The 24,551-nt window shown below is 42.3% G+C and overlaps 1 protein-coding gene across 1 annotated transcript in view; it reads right to left on the bottom strand.

Annotated features, from left to right (window-relative positions):
• eys (EGF-like photoreceptor maintenance factor) overlaps nucleotides 1–24,551 on the bottom strand; it is a 147,871-nt gene that overhangs the window by 24,980 nt on the left and 98,340 nt on the right. Inside the window, 5 exon segments of the mRNA XM_081714325.1 lie at nucleotides 548–649; nucleotides 14,233–14,239; nucleotides 16,071–16,170; nucleotides 16,173–16,220; nucleotides 23,530–23,682. Of these exon segments, the coding sequence (XP_081570451.1) occupies nucleotides 548–649; nucleotides 14,233–14,239; nucleotides 16,071–16,170; nucleotides 16,173–16,220; nucleotides 23,530–23,682 (410 nt within the window).

Here is a 24,551-nt window from a genome sequence, read left to right as displayed (position 1 = left end):
CATTAGATAAAAATGCAGCCTTGTTCATTTGGTTCTTTAATTGGTGGTTGAATACACAAATATCAGCGTCATGGTGATGGCATCTTTTTTTCTTTTTCTTTTTTTTATGGTCAGCATGCTGACATCATGGAACTTACAAAATGATTGGCGAGTTGTAATTCATAGCTAATAAGGTACAACACTAGAGGCTTTGGTATATCGGGACTCTGAAGTCAGTCTGAACCCAATCCCAAGTGATACTGGACTGTCTTCAGTAGTTTCCCCACCTTAAACATCTTGGTGGTTAAGCATGTTCCTATTAATTCTCTAATATTCTAGTTAAAAGTTTCAGATTGTATCTGGTTTGGCATTTATGCACACCCTGTTAATGTGGATCACCATGGCTAACCAATTCCCCCCCCCAGAGAGCACAATTGAATATTATGCTTGATTTCAATCTAACATCAGTGAGATGCCGACGTCTTTATACAACTTATGCAAGAATCTCCTTGGCATGGAAACATACCAAACCTAGTTCACTTGCTTTCAGTGGTCATATTGGATTTACCACCGACATGGGTTTGGATACAGATTTCTGCCGTCGACTTGCGGTTCCATTAGCTGCAGCTATTTCAATCATGCATAACCCTCTGTTTTCGCTGATGGCCAACTGATACCAGAGAGAGAGAGAGAGAGAGAGAGAGAGAGAGAGAGAGAGAGAGAGAGAGAGAGAGAGAGAGAGAGAGAGAGAGAGAGAGAGAGAGAATATACAGTGAATAAAGAGAAGGAATACATGAGTGAGGGGAGCACCAGAGGCTGAGGGGGGATAGAGAGGGGCTAAAAGGGAGAGCAATCTTATTAGAACACGCAGCATTCACAATAAATCCATTTAAGCATGAAAACGATACAGACATGGCTAGAGGAATGCAGGTCCAGTAAAGGAGCTGGCCAGCCTGTGGACTCTCGCCATTTCAACAACAACAAAGACAACAACAACAACAACAAAAACAACAATCCCACACCCCTCGCCGTGACACCACACCGCCTCCACACTGGACAGAGTCAAAACCATTCTCAGTTCCCCTCCACCTCCCGACCTCCACTACACAGCATGGCTGGAGGCAACTTCATTGATTTATTTACAGTTCAAAAATAAATAAATAAAATGAAATAAATAAATAAATTGCAGTTAGCTGGCCACCATTAAAAAAGTCTCCCACTGGCAAGAGCAGAAAGGCAGCCGTTTGGAGATAAAAACTTGCAATTTGGAGCCAGAAGGTATGGATAGCTCAAGGTGTGATCTGACGATTTAAAAAAAAAAAGCCTGATGAAATGACTGATGAAAAAAACAAACAAAAAAAACACATATCGCTCAACATGCAGATTAAGGGATCACCTCAAAGAAACATTCGCTTTGTTCTTTAATGGATGACCGTTGAAGCAGAATACTTGGGAATCATGCCATCCGAACAAGTCCGCAGATCTGGATGTCACATGTGCAAGCATGTAATGAGCACCATGTGCTGTCCACGGTCCAGAGCTACGCTTGACCAGTGCATTGTAATGTTGTTATTTGATCATGCCAAAAGTTCAGTTTATTAGGTTGAAGGACGCTGATCTCCTGGTTTTGAAGGTAAGAGAAAATATGACTGACTTTGGTATAATAAGGAAAAAAAGTGTTAAATCAAATCATGAATTAATTCTTCAGTGAATCATTTTTGTTTATATTAAAGAAGATAATGTCAAATCAAATAATTTCAGAATGAATTAGGTTTAAATAGACATCCCTTAAAATTAAACAGACAAAATGGATGTCTATTAGAAAAGATTAAAAAAAAAATCATCTGTAATATGATCCCAACACAGAGATTTAGCGCACTGACTACACTTTTTAACAAGTCCTAGTGAGACAACAGAACACCCTTAATCCAACCATAAAAATGCAAATCAGGTTGAGCAGGTATAGCGAGGTGCTAGCAACACCAAGGTCATGGGTTCAATTCCCAGGCAGCACATGCACTCTCATGCTGAGAAATATGTAGGTCGCTCTGGATAAGAGCATCTGCCGAATGCAGAAAATGTAATCCAGACTTCTACCACGCAAAGCTAATCAACAGTATTTTGCTCCCCTATAATTAAGACAGCATGCCGTTAAAAAAGACCTCAAATCTAACACTCATTGGTATGTTTTAGCCACATTACCTAAGACTGCTATTAAATGAATATATTCAACTGTCCTGCTGTGTGCTGACAAAATGCTGCTCTCTCCTGCAGCCAAAAGCAAAAACAAAGTGTTGATGACAATCAGACAACAGCAGACAGTATGATCAACAGTATGATCAACACCTCCCCAGAGACGTAACTGGGTCAGTAGATGAACTGAGTAAATGGCCCTTGGACCAACAAGCCTGAGTGACCGCCTTGGCCAAAATGACCCCACTGCTGGCTCAGAGCTGCCGTCACGTTTCGACAACTGTGGTTCAGTTGCCTTGGCAATATCAAATAGGAAAGGAAAACAATCACTTTCCTTCCAAATTGCTCCGCACACAGCTCCATTCAGGTTTCTCATTGTTTCTCCCTGGGTGTGCTTAAAGATTATGCCAACAGATACAGCCATGTATTATTTACTTATATGTCTCCAGACAGTTTCTTTCTTCGGTTAACGAGGACTGCAACAGAGCAGATGCCTGCCTGAAAAGGCAGTCTTATGATAGTTAAAATGCCAAATACTGTTGAATGTGGTTTCCTCTCATCACATTAAAAAAACAAAAAGAACAAGTGCAAGGTTACAAGACCGAAAAAAAAAAACGAAACCCCCCCCCCCCAAAAAAAACCCCCCACAGGTCTTGGAAGGTTCCAAAGGAGTGTTCGACTTCTCTCACACAATGTTGCAAACATTCTTCACCAGAAACAGGTTGTTTGCTCACCTTTCTTTTGGGGATGGGGGTTGCAGGAGTGGAGTGAGGAATAAAATCACCTCTTTTTAATGACCAGATGTGAGCCCGATTACCCTTATACTAGCTCCAGCCAGCCTTCCGGGATGCCAACCCAAAGCAATCAAAGCCCTAAGACTTTAGGTAGGGCTAATTACAGGGCTGGGAACTTGTGAAACCCACTCCACATACAGATTGTCCAATCAACACTCGGGAAGGAGAGCGAGCTGGAAACGCAAGGTGACAGGCTGCACGGTGCACCTGGATCACTCGGGAGACTAGTGCAGGCACTTCTGCTGACATGATTGTTTATGAAAACTCTAATAAAGATTCCAATGCTTGAATATTAGCACAGCGGTGATCTATAATTAAGTGGTAATTAGCTTAATTGTGGAATGTTAATCACTTTTATGGATAATGTACAGCTGTTTATTTTTAAGAAGCTAGGCACAAGATGGGATGAGGAAAGACATCAGCCTCTCAAGGTTTCAAATTCAATTTTTTTTAATGAAATCTAGGAAGCATAAAAGCATAAAAAGTTGATAAAGGTGGATTATTCCACCCTGGAGCTGCTCTCCATCTACATGTTCGGTTTGGTTCAACGAGCCTGTGGAGACTAGTGAGCTGACAGAGCCGTGAGCCACCCTCCATATCACAAGAGATGCAGCAGTTGTGAACACACTCCCTACTGCCCCTCTGCCTTTTACTACATGCTGTACTTACACACACTCCAAATCTATAGTTACAGAAGAAAGAGTGAGAAAGAGTGACCGTGTGAGAGAGAAAGATAGGGGGCGAGAGGGAGCAAGAGAGCACCTAAATAAAATGCCGCTGAAGATTCACCAGCCCAAAGAATGTACGGTGGCCCTACAGCTACAGCGCTGTCGAAGTCTGAAAATGTCTGACACATAACGCTGTCCAAAAGCCCAGCTGTGGCTGTCATGTGGAGTTACTGTTTCCATATGGACCGTTGGTCCCCCGTTGGCCGACATCACGATCGTGCCGTTAAACACCTTTTTCAATATTTCATCCCTTGAAAATAAACACACAAACAAATAAATATGCAAGTAAATGTGCCTTTTGCTGGGCTGTTCTCAACTGCGACATATTCATGGCTTCATCCGCAATCAGAAGAGACTTTTTGAGTTCAGTGGAATGAACCGGTGCTTAAATTATTCAGCTTTTGGTGTCGTGCACACCCCCCCCAATCCACTTTCACTGCCGATCCATTAGTGTAATAAGCCCCGAGTCAGTGAGTCAGACCCATCCGATCGGCTGAAAACTCCTTCCCCGACATCTTGTCCAAGGCGTTTGAAGCTGCAGTGTCACTGAGGCTTTAGATGTTAGATCTTACATTAGGGAAGCCCGTCTCGTCTCCCATGCCCAGTCCTCAGGGTCCAGGGAGACGACTCGTTCACAGGCACGCGAGCTGTGCTGAGCTCAGTTCAGGTCTGACGCAAGACTATGACAGCGTTGCACGCAGCTGCCTATGCAAGGGCAAACAGGCTCCTGTGCAAGTCAGCGTTCGCCACGGCTGCATGCGACCTGGCAAGCCCAATTAAAGAGCCATGCCGGATCAGAAATCTAATGCAGGGGGCCAACTGCTCAAAACTGTGGAGAGTGTGTGAAGAGCTGGCAACAGATGGCAGTAAAACATTATCCTGTGGAGAGCTTCATAGTAACACACATGGACGGGCGCACGCACGCACACAGACACACGCCTCTGTGGTAGGTGTAAAGGGGAAGAACAAAAAACTCAGACAAACTGAAAATAAGAGAGGGAATTTGTGTTGCATCGTATTCCAGAGTCCTGCAGGACATGTACAATGTCAGCAACACACTCTTCCTCTGATGCTTCTCCTGGAAGACGCTACATTCTGAATACCCATGGATACTGTCGTGGTAAGAACCCGTTCATGTCTCCCTGACTATAAAGGACATCTAAATAGGTCAACCATTTTAGACACATCCACTGAAGTTTTAACCCCCCCAGCTGAATATCGAGAAATTTGGGAAAGACGAAACCCACACCGGTGCATCTATACTAGCTGTTACTGTTATTTAACTGATCATAATGCATTTCTTGGTGCAACCAGTCTCGATCACAGCCCACCTATAACGTGGGTGAATAGAGAGCTTCCTCTGCGAACATCCTGCAGTGTCTGTGTGCGTGTGTGGGCTACATCACACCAAAGTGACAGAACAAGCTGGTTCTATCCCCACACATCACATCCACTGGGATGTGGGGTGGTTATCAGGCCACTCTCTAGCTCACTTCAGTGTGGGCAGCTCGCCAGCTTAACAGCAGTAGTGATCCACTGCTTAATAGGTGCAGGCTTGGTTATATTGGGGGAGTCCAAGCACCTCTCGGGCCCACAAGCCATCCCACATGGGCGAAACCACGCGGATGCCCCAACCACTGCCTGCTCACGTCGCTGCGCTGCCGAGGGCTAGAACGTGGGCGAGGTGCGTTTATGCGGCCATGTTTCTTCTGCTCACAGCTGTGGTATGTAAACGCTACAATAACAAGTACCGTGCCTAGAACAAAAGGCACGGCGCTGTAGTTCTATACGGATTTTAGGTATGACAGTCACAATGCTGTTAACCATGCCGGTAACTCACACAGGCGAGAGACCGCGAGCTAATGGTGAGTCGGTTGGTCTCCCTCGTGTAAAACTGGAGAAAACCCGAGCAACAGCTCAGCGGGAAGGCGACGGGGAGCGGGGGAGTGGATATTTAATCATATCCACCAGGGACTTGAAAGTTCATCTGTAATAAAGGAGAGAAAGCCATGATGTGAAATGCAGTCTCCCATGCTTGTTGACCTTTGCCACAGTGTGAATGAAAATTACTCTCTCTTTCACACACACACACACACACACACACACACACACACACACACACAACAGGCTGGAAGAAAGCAGGTACGCTTCACAACACGCCATTCCCAGCTCACTGTTAACCTGTGCCAGATGTGGCTCTACAGCTGCACACAACGTTCACAACAACAACTGGTAATCCTGCCGGGTGCAGCAAGCCAGTGCCACTTTGTTCTGACTGTCTGTTGCGGACGTCTCCCTCCTTTACAGACATCTCTTTCCTTCACAGATGTCTCTCTCAGCTACCGTAAGAGGTGTGCGCTGCGTAGGATGATGCTCTGTTTGCTCTGCTTACATGTGGCCCAGTCAAGTCTTTGGGTGCTTTTAAAACGTATGCAAAATTTTTCTTATTTATTTCTATTTTGCGTGGGGGGTGTGACTGCAATGACTAATTAAACACTGACATTACTGATGCCAAAAAGTGATCAAGAAGTTGTTGTTTTTTTTTCATAAATGGCACATCATTCAATTAAAAATGCTTAATGCCCTTTAAGCTAAATTACAGCTTTGAGAGTGCTTGACTTGAATGAGTAATTGATGTAATTTATGAAACAGCTACCTAAAAATGACAAGACCGCCAGGCTTTGAAATAATCGGCATGGTGATGAAACCTCATTCCGACAGAGAGATCTACCACACCCATGTTCAAACCTTTGTTATGTTTAACAGGGTTGTGATTGGTGTGACTGTAATTTTTTAGCACCCTTCGGACCCCTGGCTGGGGTGGAGGTCTAGTATATGCTAGTATATGCTTTTCACTGGTGCCAAGTCCAGTTTATTTCTTATTCTATATCTGAGTTACAACTTTGAGATGATTTTTGGCCTCCTGAATTGTGCGTAATATTGTATTGTCCTCAAAAGTATTTTATTCACAATTTTGCATTTTTTCCTTGGCAGGAATTATGCCAAATTATGATTGCTTTTTTTCTGGATCTTATTGTTTTCTTTAATCTTAGTCAGTCCTTGGCTGGCCCCTCATGCATGAAAAAGGAAATACATTGGACTTGGTGTTATCTAATGGTTTAACCATTACTATTAGTGAAATCAGAAATATTTGGTTTCTGGATTATTTTCAATTTTTCCATTTTTATTTACCATGACTATAACGCATTTTAGGGATAAAATTAATAATACATGTAGTATGAAATTACTCCATTAACAGCGGAATACTGGTTTTAGGGAAGTGATTCTGGAAGAGCACCTCGTTTGAGTGTAGAAGAGCTTTTTACCCAGTCTGACTCTATCTGTATCAATATTTTAGGCTCTGTTACTCCATTCCGAAAAAAACAAAACAAAACTGCATTAAATCAGTAAAAGAGCCTTGATTAAACAATACTACCTATGCTCTTAAAAGAACTTGCAGACGAGATGAGAGGAAATGGAAATAAAGATCGGCTTCATGTCGCCCTATGTTTTCTACGAGAGTGTCAGAAAGCTGCGAAAGTTGCCAAGTCCCAGTATATTTCTAACCTTGTCCCTAGTAACTCTTTTAGGCCACGTCTTATTATTAATGTTGTTAATTCAATTATACATCCTAGGGATATTGCTGCTAACACTCCATTTTTTCTTGATAAAATTGATACAATTAGTTCCTCTATATACATTCTGCCCATGACCCTCTGCCCCTCCTATGTGTATGGAAGCGCTTGAGCTTTATGAACCCGTTTCAAATTCAGCATTGGCCAAGGTCATCCCATTTATTTCAAGTGCTTTTTGATGCTGTAGGGACTAACATTCTTTCCTTGATAAATACATTGCTCATCGCTGGCTGTGTTCCGGCTACTTTTAAACATGCTGTAGTACATCGTCTTATTCAAATGAAATCTTTGGACCCCTCAGTTCTTTCTAACTACGGACCGATCTCCAAGTTACCTTTCCTTTCCAAGGTCTTTGAGAAAGCTGTATTTATTCAACTACAAGCATTCAAATCTGAACACAGAATTTATGAAATGTTTCAATTGGGTATAAAACCATTTCACAGCACTGAAACTGCCATTTTAAGAGTTTTTGTTGACTTATTGTTAACTGTTTTTTGGGGGTTTCTGCTCTATTGGTGTTTATTGGATATCATGGCAGCTTTTGATACAGTTGATCATGTGATCCTTCTATCTCATCTTGAGCAATGTGTAGGGATCACGAGCACTGCCCTCAGCTGGTTTAGATCCTACCTGGCTGTTTTATATATATATCTTGGTGGGGCTTCTTCATCCACTGGCCCACTCACTTGTGGAGTTCCCCCAGGATCTATCTTGGGTCCAATTCTTTTTTTCATTTGATATGCTGCAGTTAGGGTCTATTTTAATAAATATAAGATCTAATTTCATTGTTATGCTGACAACACACAAATATATCTTACTTTAAAAACTAAATCTGCCTGCTCATTACAGTGCTGGCTTCAATGCTTGTGTGATATAAAACATGGATGAATCTAAACTCTCTCAGTTTGAAAGAAGACAAAAATGAGATATGTTCGGACAACCTGATATTTTGGACAAGCACACTACATCTCTTGAGCCATTATCTCAATACAATAGATCCTTTGCCATTCTACCAGTGCTGTTTGATAGCTCTTTTAAAGGTTGATGAGTAGATGAGATCTCATATAAAAAATAGTTTCTTTCAGTTAAGAGGTTTAGCCAAGATAAAGGCTTATTTTTCTTTTAATGATTTTGAAAAGGCAATTCACGCTTTTATCTCTTCTCGGACAGATTATTGTAATTCACTATATGTGGGTGAAGATCAGCTGTCTCCGTCATTTGCAACTTGTTCAAAATGCTGCAGCCTGTCTTAACTTGGAGAAGGAAGCATGATTCGATACTTCCTGTCCTGGTGTCCTCTCACTGGCTTTCAGTGAAATTCAGGATAGATTTTAAAATTGTTGGTTTTTAAAGCCCTGAATGGAATGGCACCATCATGCCTTGCAGAGATTTTGCAGGTTCATAATCTGTCGAAAGATCAGGTGTGCCAACCCAGTGCTTTTAGAAATACTCAGGTCTAAGCTCGAGAGCAGAGGTGATCGGGCCTTCGCAGTAGCTCACCAACTCGTATAATTTGCCTTTGCATATCAGGACTGCTCAGTCTTCAATGCTAATAACACATCTCTTTAACTCTGAGCTGATGCACCGATTGTAACCATTTCACTTAGTCTTATATGTTTATTTGCTTCTACTGTTATGATTGTTATACTAGCCCGAACCCTAATTTAATATTAAGCCTTAAGAGAGCTTTCATTTACCATGGTTGTAATAGATGCTATTTAAATAAATTTTGCCTTGCCTTTCATTATCTGCACTGAACTAATACAAACATCGTATTGTAGCGAGATAGTGACACAGCACAGCACTAGTTTATTATCACCACATCTGCTCTCTATGCATGTAATATCCTGTCGTCCAACTCATTCGATCAGAATATACTGCACTATTTCATGAATGAACAGCAAACTGAATAGAGCGACTGCAGTCTTCGGTTTCTTAGTAACGAGCTGTTACACGACTCCCATCATCATTTAAATGTCTGTTTCCAGGGACCATTCAGGGGCTACCGTGGTGGTGACAACACCTGTGGAGTGCTTATTTCATACAAATGCCATTTCTAAAATAGGAAAAACAAAAACTTGAAAAAGCCAAATTTTGCTTTTTGTCAGTGATATGGTAAAGTTTAAAATTTATTTCTGAATAACTGGTTCACATAATCATCCAAGATTGACTAATGCAATAATGAAAAACTAACCAAAAAATAAATAAAATAAAATAAAGAACCCACACTTGGTATGAATTGCACTTGCATATTATTCTTAATATAATTAAGATTCTTAATATACTTTAACATGTTTTCTATGGCACGTCTCCCCGTTACCTAGATGATGTCTCATGAATAACAATTAACTGGCATGAAATCCATGAGAATGTGTCAATGTGCTTTGATGCTTCACAGTTTATGCACAAGCAAGAATTCTCCAGTGTAAGACTGTCAGTCATCAATAAAAAGGAGAATTTCAGAAGACACCATGATAAAAATGAACTATGCAAATGTAACACATTGAATGCTAGGCAATTATTATGTGAGCTTAATGCAAGCGATCTAGACTATAATTTGGACAATCACACTGTCACCTTGCATACAGTAGTGATGATGCAGTCAGTAACGGTCTGCAGACAAAGTATTTGGCGATCTTCATTTCAGTCTCACAGTGCCTGCAATAATTCTAATGATCTCATTTATGACCTCTGACACCTGAAGCACCAGGGGCTGTTGCATTTTGTGGGGTCCAGATAATTATCTACATTAGGGGAATTATCGAATCGCATTACAGTGCTGAGTCTGTCAGCAATGGCTCATTTTTACACTGATATTTCATCTGAGAGCATGGCAAATGCAGGAAGCCAAGATCTCACAATACATTGTTTCTTAATCATTACTGCAACTTCTACAAGATAGACATGACAAGACTATTATACACAACTTAATGAGCCCCCCAGACCAATCATGTTATAATGTGTGCTAATAGCCTCCTGACCAATCTCAGATGCTTCACATTAAGCATTCCGTTCAGTGTTTTGATAAATCACGGCTTTCACATAATCCAATAAATTAATTTTTTTTTTTTTTTCAAAATATTTCATGCCAATCTTAAACCATGTCACACACACACACACACACACACGGGTATGGCAACAGCACACAGATGCTGCGAATGCCTTCACAATGTACGCACACAGAAATTACTTAAATGAGTTCACATCCACAGTGGCAAATACTCTCCCTTGCACTCACCCACCAATTCCCTGCCCCAAGCTGATGCTCACACCCCTGCTCTCCTGCGCTCAGGTCAGGGGTCGAAGGAACGAATCTTAACGATCCCCGTCGCCCTTCAGCCAGCCGCTGCGCCGCCCTGCACTCGATTCCATTGGATCTCAGCTGGACTCGGGGAGGTGACCTCTATGGGCAGAATCAAGTGGCAGAATTATGGATATATGCAGAGTTTATTCCAGCTACCTGAACAGAAGAGGAGATTAGTGGCACTTCGTCACAGTAAATTTGTGTGGACCAGGGTGGCTAATTAGCTGGTGAGACATGTTAAATCCTGGTGGTAAAGCGATGGCATGAAAATGCCTTTAACTCTCAGTGCTGGCTGCTAATTTCTTGATTAAATATTCACAGGGTTCAGTGCCATGGACTGCCCCCCCCTCAACCGTACACATGGTTAGTGGCAGAGAACTCATGAGGCTGTTAAACACTTATGTGACTAAAGAGTCCATAGGATACCTTTTTAAACATGTACGATAGAGCGCCAATTGAGCACTCTGAGAATGGAGGATTTATACAACCTCCCACCCCTTTACTTCCCCCCGCCAGGAACCTGAGCGGTCTGTCCCTACATGGAAGTGGACTAATGGGACTCCATCACAAAACTCTAAGCATAATCATTCTTGGTATTGAAGTACTAACAATTACATCAAAAATAGAGAAGCTAAATGGAAATCAGACAAATGGCTCAGTTTAAGATCATGTTTCTCAGAACAACACTGCAGATTGGGAAGATGCTTCCAACTACACTTAGTGTATTACCACTCAGACAAACAAAACTCGGAGTAATGTGCTGAGTAAGCAGTAGCATCTTAAAAAGATCTGGGTTTCAAAAAAAAAAAGTAAAACTGAGACTTCTGTTCCCCATAAATCGTCTGAATTTCAAGTTGCATGGCCTCTTCTGATGATTTTCTTTGACCCTGGTGTTTTTAAATGTGGCCAATGTAAAAATATATATATTTAAAGTTTCACTGAGGGTGGGGTACACAACACAACTCAGCAGAAATTCATTAAAAGATCATGTCTGCAGGTACTGCGACATTTCATGTGGTGAAACATGTAGTGGAATCAGATGGTGCCAGTTCAAGGTTGAAACACACATGCATTTTTTTCTTGGTGCCATTCCATGATAAGAATCATGTCACACCTTTCTCTCAACAAAGATAAATTAGCATCACAGTACTGTGCATTATGGCACAACGCCACCAAAGAAATTGCATTTATCAGGGCAGCAGGTGCTATATGCACACATGAAGCAAACAAACAAAACAGGGTGCCAATCTCATGTTGTTCTAGCCATCCAAGAAGACATCAGGAAATTTGTGAAAACAAGTGTTTTTTATTTTTATTTTGATTGTATTAATGTACATTTGCATTCATGTTTATTTGTAATAGAATTTGATACATAGTGTTTTAACATGCAAACAAACAGTTTCTGTGCAAATAAATGAGGTACCATTTCACACTGTCCAATATCTTCACAACTCTGACAACTATCTGCTCACTTTTTAAATGTGTTGGATGGCTACATGCATTAGGCATATTGTTAACAACAATGGTAGCATCCTGTTACACTCTGCTATGTCAGCGTTCTCTCTCGCCATCTTTTACACGCACTTTAAAATTCTTTCCAGCTTGCCTCTGTAATACCGGTCACCCCTGCAAGATTCATTTGTATGCATTTACAGACATTTGTTGAAATTGTTGAGCTTTTGTTACAGATTTGTTCAACTGCTGCCCGTTTTGGTCAGTCCGTATTATGATTTCATATACAGAGAAATGCTTCTTTTTTTTTTTTTTTTTTTTTGGTAGCTGGCTTAATGAAACTTTTGCCTACATCACGATCTTGAACTGGCATTATATGTAAAACAGCTGCTGATGAACCTTAGTGTCATGCTTTATAGTTTACTGGAGAGTTCTTAGACAGCGTCTGGCTAAGAGCAGCTCAGGCGTTTTGAGTCATCCATTATGGCTCTGGTGTCCAATTGTATGGATATTTTTGTTCACAAAGAGTAAATCAGCAAGAAGGTAGTGAGAGGAGCTGCTCACCAATCATGGATATACTCACGTCTGGTCGAGACGAAGTCAAGCTGAGAGACGGCAAACATCCAGGAGAGAAATACCCATATGCTCAAGCCACAACAATTTAGCACCTCTGCACAGATCTAATGTAATTAGGCCAATTTTCTAATTTTCTGTTATCAGAGGGAGTGTAAATTTACAATCTAATTTAATAAATTTAGCTAATCAGTTACATCAAAGTGAGTCATTTATTTGACTTTTTAAATGGATCTTGTGAAAACTCCCATGGATACAGTTATTCTCTAAATAAGTGTTCTGTAAGAAGTGATATAGAACTACAGGCAATTTAATGTGCTAATAGTCTCATTCTCATGCAACAGTCTAAAACCCCTTCGTCCATTTAGAAGATAACCGACTTAAAAGATTTCTCTGCAACGTCACATCTTGTGAAAGAAAATTCTTTGCCTTTTCAACTTTTTTTAAACATCTGTGCATTGACTTGGTATGAACCAATTAAAATTAGTATATTGATATACCAAGAGCATAAATCTTTTTTTTCTTAAACATCACTATAGCTTACATGGGCACAGTCTGAACAACCAAATCCAGCCCTTCTCTGTGAATCAGTATTAAAAGGGTGGTTTTCAGAAGAAGGAGATTTTGCATTTGACCTCTGTCTCTTTCAAACCATCCAGCATCCTGGCATAACAAGAAAATATGTGTTTGACCTGTTAACCTACTACCGACAGGGGCTTATGATTTACCCAGGCAATGACCCAGCCGTTATCCCTCCACAAGACCTCAAGACAGTGCAAGACTATATTGCATTTAAAGTTCTTTCTTTCTGACAATATTCCTGACCATGGAATTCTGTGGGTCTAAAATGTCACCATCATTTACAGTAGTCAAATATATTCATTTAGCAAAGCATTGAGAACAATCTACCCCGCCTTAGACGGAGTAAATCAGCTAAAAGTCTGTTGCCAGGCAACCTCTGCTATTTCTGTGTGGAGGGTCACATTAAGGTCATTTAAACATATTAAGCAATATGACCGTGATTATGATAATGAAATAAATTTGTTCTAAGAGAATAAGCCAGAAAAAATGCTAATTGATTATTACTGCCAACCTACTGAAAAATTGTCATAATTAGAAACATTCGCCATGCAAAACTAAACTTTGAAAACGTGGCAACAGGTGCTCCAAACCTTTTTTCCATCCCAATTCTAAACTGTTCATCTTTACTAAAAAAGGAGTGTTTTTTTTTTTTTTTTGTTAATGTCACGTATGAACACATATTTTAAAGCAAATTCAATACCAAAATTAAATTAGGGATGGCGCAACTGAATGAAGGAACTCGGCAAAGATGACAAGATTTTTGGGAGCTTGGCATTGCTCCAATGGCATGTGCACATCAAATGTCTTCAGAGTCCCAAGAAATCCAAGACCAAGGGTTAAATTCACATACATGCATATTCTTGGGCATATGTTAAAGCCACACCAATAAAAGATAGAAATACATTAAAACACAACAAATCACTGGTAAAAAAACAGCTGGGAGAACATCGTAATTTCAGCTGATTCTGCTCAAATGGGTGCTTTCTGTGAACCTCATACCTAGGGAAGTGCACTAAAACTGTTTATGGCTCACTGTGTTGACAAACCGTTGATTGAGGATTACTATGCTTCGCAGGCAGGCAGGAATAATGTCCTTCCAACCAATCATAAAGGCCTAAATATATGTGCATATACCAGTGACAAACAATTTAGAACTGCTATTTCTACCAAACAAACAAGTAAACCTACATGCAACACAGACTGGAATTTCATATGTTAAAATGCATGTCGAGGTAAAATGGATCTGCACGTCTTTAGCTGACTGCTAATGCTTCTGCAATGATCTGATGAGGTTTTGGCCATGGTTCTAAGAACTGACTGAAGGCCACCAGCCCAAATGTTATTCTCTTCCAGTGCACGTGGCTGCGTTCCTCAAGCACAAGCCTGTACGCAAAATCGAGAAGCCCATACACAACACGTCCCCCCGGCACGTTCTGCAACGGGTGTCTGTTAACACTACTAAACTATGAACAGATAGGGAAACCAAACTGCAGCCTTTAGCCGACCCATGCAAGATGACCCTGTGACTTGGGACCTTTCCGGTGACCTGGGGTGTTTCCCCATGACCTGGGGCGATTCCACTTGTCTTTTCCTGTCCGTTCTGAAAAAGAAGCGGTCTGTAGAACACAAGTACAGCGAACCCATTTAGGACCAGGGTGATCTATGCTGCAGGATGCGTTCCTGCCTGGTTGTAGGTGCAGCGCATGGATGATGCTTTCTGCAGGAGAAAGAGCAGCTTAAGTTGCACTAAGCATTCACCTCATCCACAGGAGTAGCTGCTGAGGTCCCCTTAACATTAAGCCATGACACACTATGAGTATCTCAGGTTCAAAATAACCTGAATTTTATGAATTAGGCCAAATCACTGCTTACAACTTGGCCTAATTCATTCACATTAGAAATAGGAACTAACAAACGTGGGTGTTTTGGTGATAAACCTGCCACCTATATGCATGCCAATTCCATTAAAAAAAAGCACCTGATCTTAATAAAACTTGAAAATGGAAATGTAATTTAGTTATTGAAGTGCTTCCTTTCTTTGTTTTAAAGACAATTCAATAGCATGTAGCTAGACTAGCCATTGTGGCCTTTACTTCATGTTCCAGATTACTATTTCAGCATTAATTCAAACACACACCGGAAGGGTGCTTCTGGAAAACAGGACCCATATAGGCTGCATTTCTGATTCCTTGATTTCATGCCCCTACGCTTGCATTTTATGTTAACAAAAGGAGAGAGAGTGAGGCAGGGGTTTCAGGCAGTGCAGTGCTGCTGCAGCCTGTCTGGGGAGGGGCACAGAGACAATCAATGAGATCGTGACAAACGTGCGGCGGAGCCTGTTTACCCGCGACTCGGCCTTGCCTTCCAGGGGGTGGCTTCGCCTCGCCTCGGCGGGCCCCGCCGAAGCGAGGCAGGTCCCTTCCTTTCCAATGGCATGAGAGCACTTCTAAATGAACAGACGCTCGTTCCTGTGGCCTTCCAGAGTGATGCAGGGCCGAGACTCGGGGACCCGCTGTTTTCCCGCCACTGAAACTAATCAGAAATCCAAAGCTATCTCTCTACTTCCTGATCCCTCTGTCCTGGGATACGAAGTCGGAGGGTTTGCTCCCTCGTTGGGACAGCTGGTAGGTTTTAAGCATGTTAGAAATACATTTCTAACATTAACATCTTGTTTATAAATACTTCACAAATGTGATGCATGAAAAACGAACCAACAAAAAACCCCAATGTATTATTTTCTGATGTTCATATCATAAATATTCAGATAATAGGTATTCATATATATTGGATAAAATAATAATTTTAAATAAATAAAAAAAATGCAGCTCACCTCACTGTTATCGGAACCACTGTGTTATATTTAATGTTCTCCCTGGCAAAGGCATTCAAGACGTAGATGGCACTGCAGCCCAATCTGGCAACTGGTCGGCACCTCGGAGGAACACGTGGAGAAACGGATCGCCGGAGTTCTGCTCCCGGGCTGAACGCACAGAGGAAATGTGAAAGGTTAAAGCGTGCCTGACTTACCATCAGCCCACAGGCATGACTTTAAAATGTTCAGTGTGATGCTCCTTGTAGCCAAAACAGCAGCTCAAAACTCAAGGTGTGAAGTGATGTTTGTCCCAACTAGGACCTCAAAACAAATACAAATGATACAAAAACTGCAAACCATGTGGACAAACCTATAGCCACCATTCAAGATTTAGAAAAGCTTATATATCACTTTTTTCTGTCTCCTTTTTAAAATCTTGAATGGTTGCTATATATATATATATATATATATATATATATATATATATATATATATATATATATATATATATATATATATATATATATATATATATATAAACCCTCCTCAAAGGGTTAAAGAACGGGATAACTGAGGATAACTACCAATGAATGAAAGCTAGTAGCCATGAATATTTCTCCCATAATTGTGGTAACAGTGGCTACATGCTTTGTTCCCATGTTTGGAAATGCACTGAATCTTTGACAGCTTTGATTAAAACCAGTCCCCCCTGCTAAAATGAGTGGCCCGAGAATCACTGAGCAGGTCGGTCTCTGTTCGCTTCCAATGGATGTCTAGTGCGGTTCATTTGAAGCATGAGTACAGCACAGGCCAAAAGCACCCAAACAAACCATATACAGCATGTGATGTCACAAGATGCAGAGAAATTCCTGCTACTGTTTTGGCTATTTTCTGTATTTTTCAACTGGCAAAAATGCCACCAGATGTACATAAACCCCAGTTTTTTAAAAGTGTAGTTTTGAAACCTCAGTTGGCATTATGGTCTTGTCGCAAAATTTACATCCTAAAAAATTTACATCCGATCTATGTGTCTGTATCCATATAACGTTTGTTTATATCTTTTAGGTCAATGGTAAATGCGTCAGTATGAACACTAATTGAACCAGGACAAAAATTCAGCAATGTTTCATTTTGTGCTTTGGTCCAGGACCAAGACAATCAACTACAAATATAAAACACACCCTAAATAAACCCTCCCCTCAACCCCAAAGCTGAATGCCTTATCGTACGCAAATACATTTGGAGAAACTGAAAACCAGCAATGTACTTGGAGTGTTTGACAGAAGTTTCTAACTGTAAATACACACATCCATCAAAGTAAAAGGTCAGTGTTTGAGGCCAGTCTGCCTGTGGCATGTGAGAGCGAGCTAAAACCAAGGCTGCAGCAGCTTCAAGGCCAAAAAGCCCTCGGCGCTCAATCGGCCCGGCCTGCATGCGCCTACGCAGCTATGCGAAGGCAGAGCGGTCGTCCACGGCTGACTGCGTGCGCGGCTCTTACAGTTCTGGCATTTTCAGTTACGATAATGCTGCTTGGCGCTGTGGTTGCGCACATGAACTTGCAGGAAGTCCCTGAGCCGGCCTTGCGCCCCCATCTCCCCACTGAAGTTTAAAGCTATGCGAGCATTTTTCGCACGGATGCGATGGAGCCGATACGCCGGGCACCTGCTCGCTAGCTCAATTGTGGCAGCTCTCTGGTTGAGCGGGGATAGGGTTCATAGCGAGGGCATACTAAAGACCCAGCAGAGTCCCGGTTCTTCTATTCTCTTTTGATATCTTGATGTCGTGAGGAAGAGCAGGTAGCTTTCTGGAGTAAGCTGCTGACTATCAACTGGAGAGCTCAAGGGGTTTGACACTGTGCCAGTGCAAAAGATGCTTATGACTCCAGCTCTGAGGTGGGTGCTTTGGTTTTTCTGTTTTTTTTTTTTTTTGGCGGGGGGGGGGGTGACACACATCATTGTCTCTCCAACTAACCGAGCTCTCCCCCGACCTACCGAAGCAGAGACGTCAAACTCGGGACCCTGGAGGGCCACATCACAGCAGATTTATACCGTTCACCTTGGTCTAACCGATCCACATCAATTAAATCAGCCGCTGCTAATTTCCTGCTGAGTGGAGTCAAGTGTAATAAATCGGGGACAGTGCCCAACTCTCTAGTGCTGTGATCTGCAGGACTGTGAACCTTGGGACTCGGTCTTGAAAGATCAGTGCACGAGTCAGGCTGCATCATGAAAACATACCTCCTGTGGAATGACTCATTAGATGTTTTCTCCTCCAATTGTGGCAAGCTAATTATACAGGGCCCACATTGATACTCATCGACCATTACCAAGGGATCCAGTTTGATATTCATTAACCATTAATAAAACATCAAGCAGACATATTTAAAATTTAGGACTATGGTTAGGGATATGCTTTGGTTTACCGAAAAGTGCTCAGAACCGCCCGGGAATCAAATCGGGGGGTAGAGGCTAGATCCTGGCCGAATCCGTTGCCTTCCCCGTAGTGGTGGCACATTCTGGAAACAATTACATGTCCTCGAGGACAGCTGCTCTCTGCGACTCCACTTTTGGTCCTGCCCCATCCGTCCTGCCTCCCCCCTGCGTGCAGGGCGAGGAAATGACGAATGACTCCTCACCGTCCCAGCGGCGCTGTTTCCCTGTGCGGGGCCTAACGGAGCGTTCGTCCTTTTTGTCGATGCTCGTCAACTGCCCCACTCCCCACCCCCCCCATATGCCGCCTCTTAACAGCACCTCCCTCTCTGTGCCCATTGCTTCAGTGCCATGCTTCCCCACCTCCCAGCTGACAGACGCAGCCCTGTGGGAGGCCAGTGCTGAGCTCCGGTGGGGAGGGCGAATGCGAGAGGGGAAGGGGGAGGATGCGGCTTGCTTGCAGTTTTGCCTTGCGTTCTGATTCTGATGCACATCTTAGGTTTGGCTACTGATTAACTCTGCTCTCACGAGTCCCCCCAACCATACTGCTCCCGAAGGCCTAAGGTTAAGAGAGAGAGAGAGAGAGAGAGAGAGAGAGAGAGAGAGAGGGAAGGAAAGGGACACATTCATCCAGAAACAACCCTGTTTTTGTTTTTGTTTTTTTTTAATACAAGTTGGCATAGCTTGTGTGATCCTCATGATCCGTCCTGGCCGGTTGGACAAAACGCATTTGAATGCACACGGTAGGAGAACGTTCTACAGCAAGTTCTACTAAACAACTTGCTCGATAATGGTGCCAATTATTTTTCTCTTACTTCTCTCAGCCACCCAGAGCTGGTCCCTTCAGGTCAAGATTGATAATAGCCTACCATCTGAAAAACTACCCCTCAAAATATCAAGTTACTTTGATATTTATTAATATTAATACCGAGGCGTATACTGACAACAACATTCATTCATTTGTTCATTCATCCAGTTAACTCATTGGATGTAACTGCAAATTTGTGTTTAACTCAAGCGTTTCAGTACAAAATGAAATTCAAATCCAACAATGAAAGCAAAGAGCAAAAGTAAAGGCTAAAGATAGGAAAATAATGACAAGACAAGCAGAGCAAACCCACCCCCCCCCTTGACCCACCCCCAGACCACTAATCTATAAAGAGAATTCATGAGGTTTCTGACAGCCAGTGACACGAGATAAACACTGTCAGATAGCCAATGGCAGGTGAGGTGTGCTCACACAGCTAATCTGACAGGGCGGAGGTAAAAAATGACTTTGCGAACTTGACATCAAGAGCAATCTCACTCTGATAACATGGGTCAAAAAACATCCCATCTGCCATCTATGTCTGCAAAATGTAGATGTAACTCATCTCCTTAAGGAGTTATATCAGAGGGTACCGGGAGCGGTTATTACTGTGGTCGGTGTGTAATGTAATTTATGGCAAAATATCTATTGTGAGCATGTATACAGCACACTACTTAAAGTGATATTCTTCAGAAGAGATGGCGCTGATGTACTTTGGTTGGTAAAGCATGTAACGTTGGCCAGCAGGGCGCGGAGCAGGAAGCATAGACTCCCTTGACGGTGTGGAACATTTATTGACATGAACCCCAAATGACAACGGGGGCATTCACAGAAAAGAACAACAGTGAACGTGAACACACAAATGGGTTTAAAACAACGTGAACATTAACACAGACTACATAAACATCGACGATGGCTAACGCTAACATATAGCGACGCTAACAATGACCAACAATGAGGCACGCACTGACGGGGGGGGGGGGGGTTAAATAGACAGACAAACAATCGACGTTAAACCCCGTGCAGGTGCGTGCCATCACGGAGGGCGTGGCTACATACAAGGGTGAACATTCCCTGCACGCGGCAGGCCGTACAACGTGACTTGGGGGGGGGGGGGGGGAGGTGTCCCGTGACAGAACAGACCTTGGGCCCACTGTTTCATATAAAGAGGACTTCATTTTAAAGCCTATGAAGTCACAGGGGGGAAAACAAAACCTAAAGTAATTTTGTTACAGCTTTCTAGCATGGTAGCACATTTGTTTCTGAGGAAACGTCCTTTCAGATACACCTTTTCAAATGCTTAGTGCAAATTCTTCACCTCCCTCAACAACTATCTAATTAAAATCTAACTAACATCTAATTAAATTGCTTGCTTGACTATGATTGAATAAACACAATTCCAATGTCAAAACATTTGAGATACAGAATAGTAATTACACTAATTATAACTGCTAATCTTGCTATGTGTGCTGTGTCTGAATTTGAGGTAATACATTTATTATTATTATTATTATTATTATTATTATTATTATTATTAGTAGTAGTAGTATTAACATCATCATCATCAACAACAACAATAGAGATTCACAATATTTCATCTTTATCATGATAATGATGTTGCAGTATGGTTTTCTGAGCCTATCCTATATAATCAAGACTTTTCAAATTGCCAAACTGCATGTTTCATAACAAAGAGACACTGAGACCAAATTCAAAGAGCCCATAAACAACAACCAGTGTACAGTAACTGAATAAACTGTACATAGAGTTTGTAAACAGCTGGCGTCCAGTAACTGCATAAACTGCACAGAGAGCCTGTAAGCAATCAATGTATAGTAACTGCATGCACTGCACAGAGTCTGTAAACAACAACCGGTGTGCAGCAACTGCATAGAGAGCCTGTAAAAAACTGAAGCACTGTTGCATAAACTGCAGAGAGAGCCTGTAAACAGCAGCCAGTGTATTATAACTCCCAGGCCTCATGCAGTCCTCTCCCTATACATACCCCCTCTCTCATCTCCTCCTTCTGTTTCCTGGTTCTTACATTTGATCACACTCCTGTGTTGCTGAAATGACTGCCTGGGGTTATACCAGTACCGTTCTTTCTGGCTAAGACAAAACTGATCCTGATTCTCCATGCATGCAAATAAACAGTGTGCATCTGACTCTTCATTGCTGCCTTTCTAACAGTTTTGCATAACCAGCACAGAGAGCCTGTAAACAACCGGCGTAAAGTAACTGTGTAAACTGCTCAGAGAGCCTGTAAACAACTGCCGTAAAGTAACTGCGTAAAGTGCACAGAGAACCTGTAAACAACCGGCATTAAGTAATTGCGTAAACTGCACAGAGAGCCTGTAAACAACTGGCAAAAAGTAACTGCATAAACTGAACAGAGCCTGTAAACAACCGGGGTAAAGTAACTGCGTAAACTGCACAGAGAACCTGTAAACAACTGGCGTAAAGTAACTGTGTAAACTGCACAGTAACAGGCAGCACACTATGCCATCGTTTTATTTTTAATTTTTGTACTAGTTGTTCATCTTTAAAGAGTTTACAACATTAATATTAATTAAACTGTTCTAATTAGTTTAAGACATGAAAATGTCTTCAAACGTTGCAATACTTCTTCCCATGTTGCTCACTGATAAAAATGAGTTTGTACTGCAAGTTATATTAGAATTCCAGAGAGAACCAAATACCACAGTCATGACTTTGTTGCTCTAATATTACAGCATGCACCTTTAAAAACAATGTGCTACTGTTTTGGTTTCCTTCACTTCTTCTATACAGTATTTTCTACTGAAGTGATTACAAATGAATCATACGCATATTAATAATTCATTCATCATTTGACCACACACACACACACACACACACACACACACACACACACACACACACACACAACACACACACAAGCACCTTTAGACATTTATCTCATGTTACAAATAAAGGCAAAACAAACCATTAGGAAATCTCTTCACAATATGGTTTATGCAAGCCAAAGGGCCTCATCTGATGCCTGCACCATAATTGAGAAGCCTCATTTAAAGAGACTTGCCAATTAGCTAACAGGATCTTCCATCAGATTAAATCTAAGCCACATCAGATATCCTTGTTTGGTGTGATTGATTGCACTGAGAGACATTCTGTGGGTCATTAACATGTCCAGAGTGACTTCCTTCCTAATCAGATAAGCTGTAGAAAGTGCATCTGTGTAAATCAGTACAGAGGATAGCTGTCAGATGTACGGCATCATAACTTAGTGGTTGGTTTGTGCGTTCGCGTGAGTGTGCCCGCATACGTTGGAAAAGGCACTGTGCAGTAGGCTGTGTCATTCATGTAAAACGCGTAGCATAATTACTCGCGCAGCTCGTATTTGCAATTTGCCACGGCATCGTTTTTGCATGCCATGAACTAAATCGTGTAATTGTTTTCTCATTTATCACCAATCTTCTCTAACGTTAGTTGCGGCTAATTCTCACCTGCTTTTGATTTCTATGTCTCCTGTCAAGCTACAGGCTGCTTCTGCATAATGTGTGTACCCCATCAGGGTGTTTTTCCAAGGTGCCACTCATGTTATAAGCTAACGGATGGTGCTTGGGGTGGTTGCGGTGCCGGGGTAGGGGGGCATGTTAATTGCTCAGTGCTGTACATGTACCCAGCCCGTTACTGTCTAGCAACGATCCACTATAACAAGTGGAGCGAGAGAGGCCGCCATGCTAGCTATGCTCTTCAACAATGTTTCAGAGGTCTAAGACAGTCTCTCTCTCTATTTTTTTATGCTATCACCACTCAGGTGACCATAGAAACATATAGTTCATTATGAATATGTCAGTGCCGTGAACTAAGAGTTCTGCACAAAATGAATACGCTTAATGAATGTCATATCTGTTGACCTTCTCAGCCTCGCATTTTTAGGATCTCCGAGAGGTTTCTATAGTAAAATTAGATCAGGCTGAAGCCTTAAGAGTTTGTGTGTGTGTATGAGTGTGTGTGTGTGTGTGTGTGTGTGTGTGTGTGTGAGAGAGAGAGAAAGAGAGAAAGAGAGAGAAAGAGAGAGAGAGAGAGAGAGAGAGAGCCGGGAGGGGGGTGGAGGGTTCTGGAAGTAATGCAGCCTGAAATGACAAAGATGATTGTAGATCACTGACACTGACAAATAGTCCCAAAATACTTCACAGATGGAGCTTAAGAACAAAAAACTAATGGTGCAAACTGGCTTTGTTATTGTGACACTCACTGCAAAGTATGGTTCCATGGGCTGGCTCTGTTTTCATCGTTAGGTAAATGTTTACTGCTCCTCTGCCAGACGATATCTGGAAGCTTGCATCCATGGATGTAAGGGGCTGCAGCTTCAGGTAAGAAGTACTGCTGAAGAAAGGGAAATAAATGACTGAGAAAAGCAGGAGAAAGGGAGAGCTCAGACAGGAACCACAAAACAAACGCACATGAGACGTTTACACGTCTCATCATGTCTCATCACAGTCCTAGCTGCTACGGCTGAGTTGGCAAAAAAGCCGTTTTGGAATTTGATGTTGACATCGCGAAAATTAAGTAATGAGTACACAGCTAGCATGCAAGCAAGTGCACATGTAAGCGTGAGCACACACACACACACACAGTATGCAGGCCTGTCCCATTATCCAGGGCGCCTGGTACTGGTGAGCAGGTCACGGGCGGCTGTGGGCCACACCCGGGTGAAGGAGGCAGGGAGAGGTGTCCTCCCTGTGTGGGCGAGGTTCCAATACGGCAGGAAGGACCCGTGAGCTTTTGCACAAAGAAGCAATGAATGACGAGGCTCGGCGAGCCGGGCTGGATGATGTCCCAGGACTGAAGCTGGGCTGCTTCTGCTTAATGGGATGCAAGGAGGCACAACCACCTATAACCCCACCCCCAGCACTGCCCCCCCACAACCCCACCCCCAACAAACCGCAGCACCACCATAACCCTGACCCTGGCAACCCAAGGGGCAGAAATGGGATTTTTTTTTTTTTTTGCAGTCTTTTACTAAAAATCTCACTAAGCCCAAGTTTAAAAGAGCAAAGATAGAAGGACAGAAATATCTGCATAATGCACAAGGTACTGCTTTGCGATGGAGACATCTGAAAATCCTGGCACAACACCTGCTGGGCTGAAGGGCCTTTTTGGGTCACTTAGCTGAGTGGGAAGGTGTTCTTGCGCATAGCCCTCATGACAGTGACATTATTTCTGGTAACAAATTGTTTATCCCCTGAAAATATGACCGTGTATGGGAGGTGTGCA

This window comes from Electrophorus electricus, chromosome 5 (assembly GCF_041902795.1).
Source record: "Electrophorus electricus isolate QZ-2024a chromosome 5, ASM4190279v1, whole genome shotgun sequence".
Lineage (NCBI taxonomy): Eukaryota > Metazoa > Chordata > Actinopteri > Gymnotiformes > Gymnotidae > Electrophorus > Electrophorus electricus.
The sequence above is the reverse complement of the archived record's forward strand: the minus strand, read 5'-3'. Positions and strand labels throughout refer to the sequence as shown.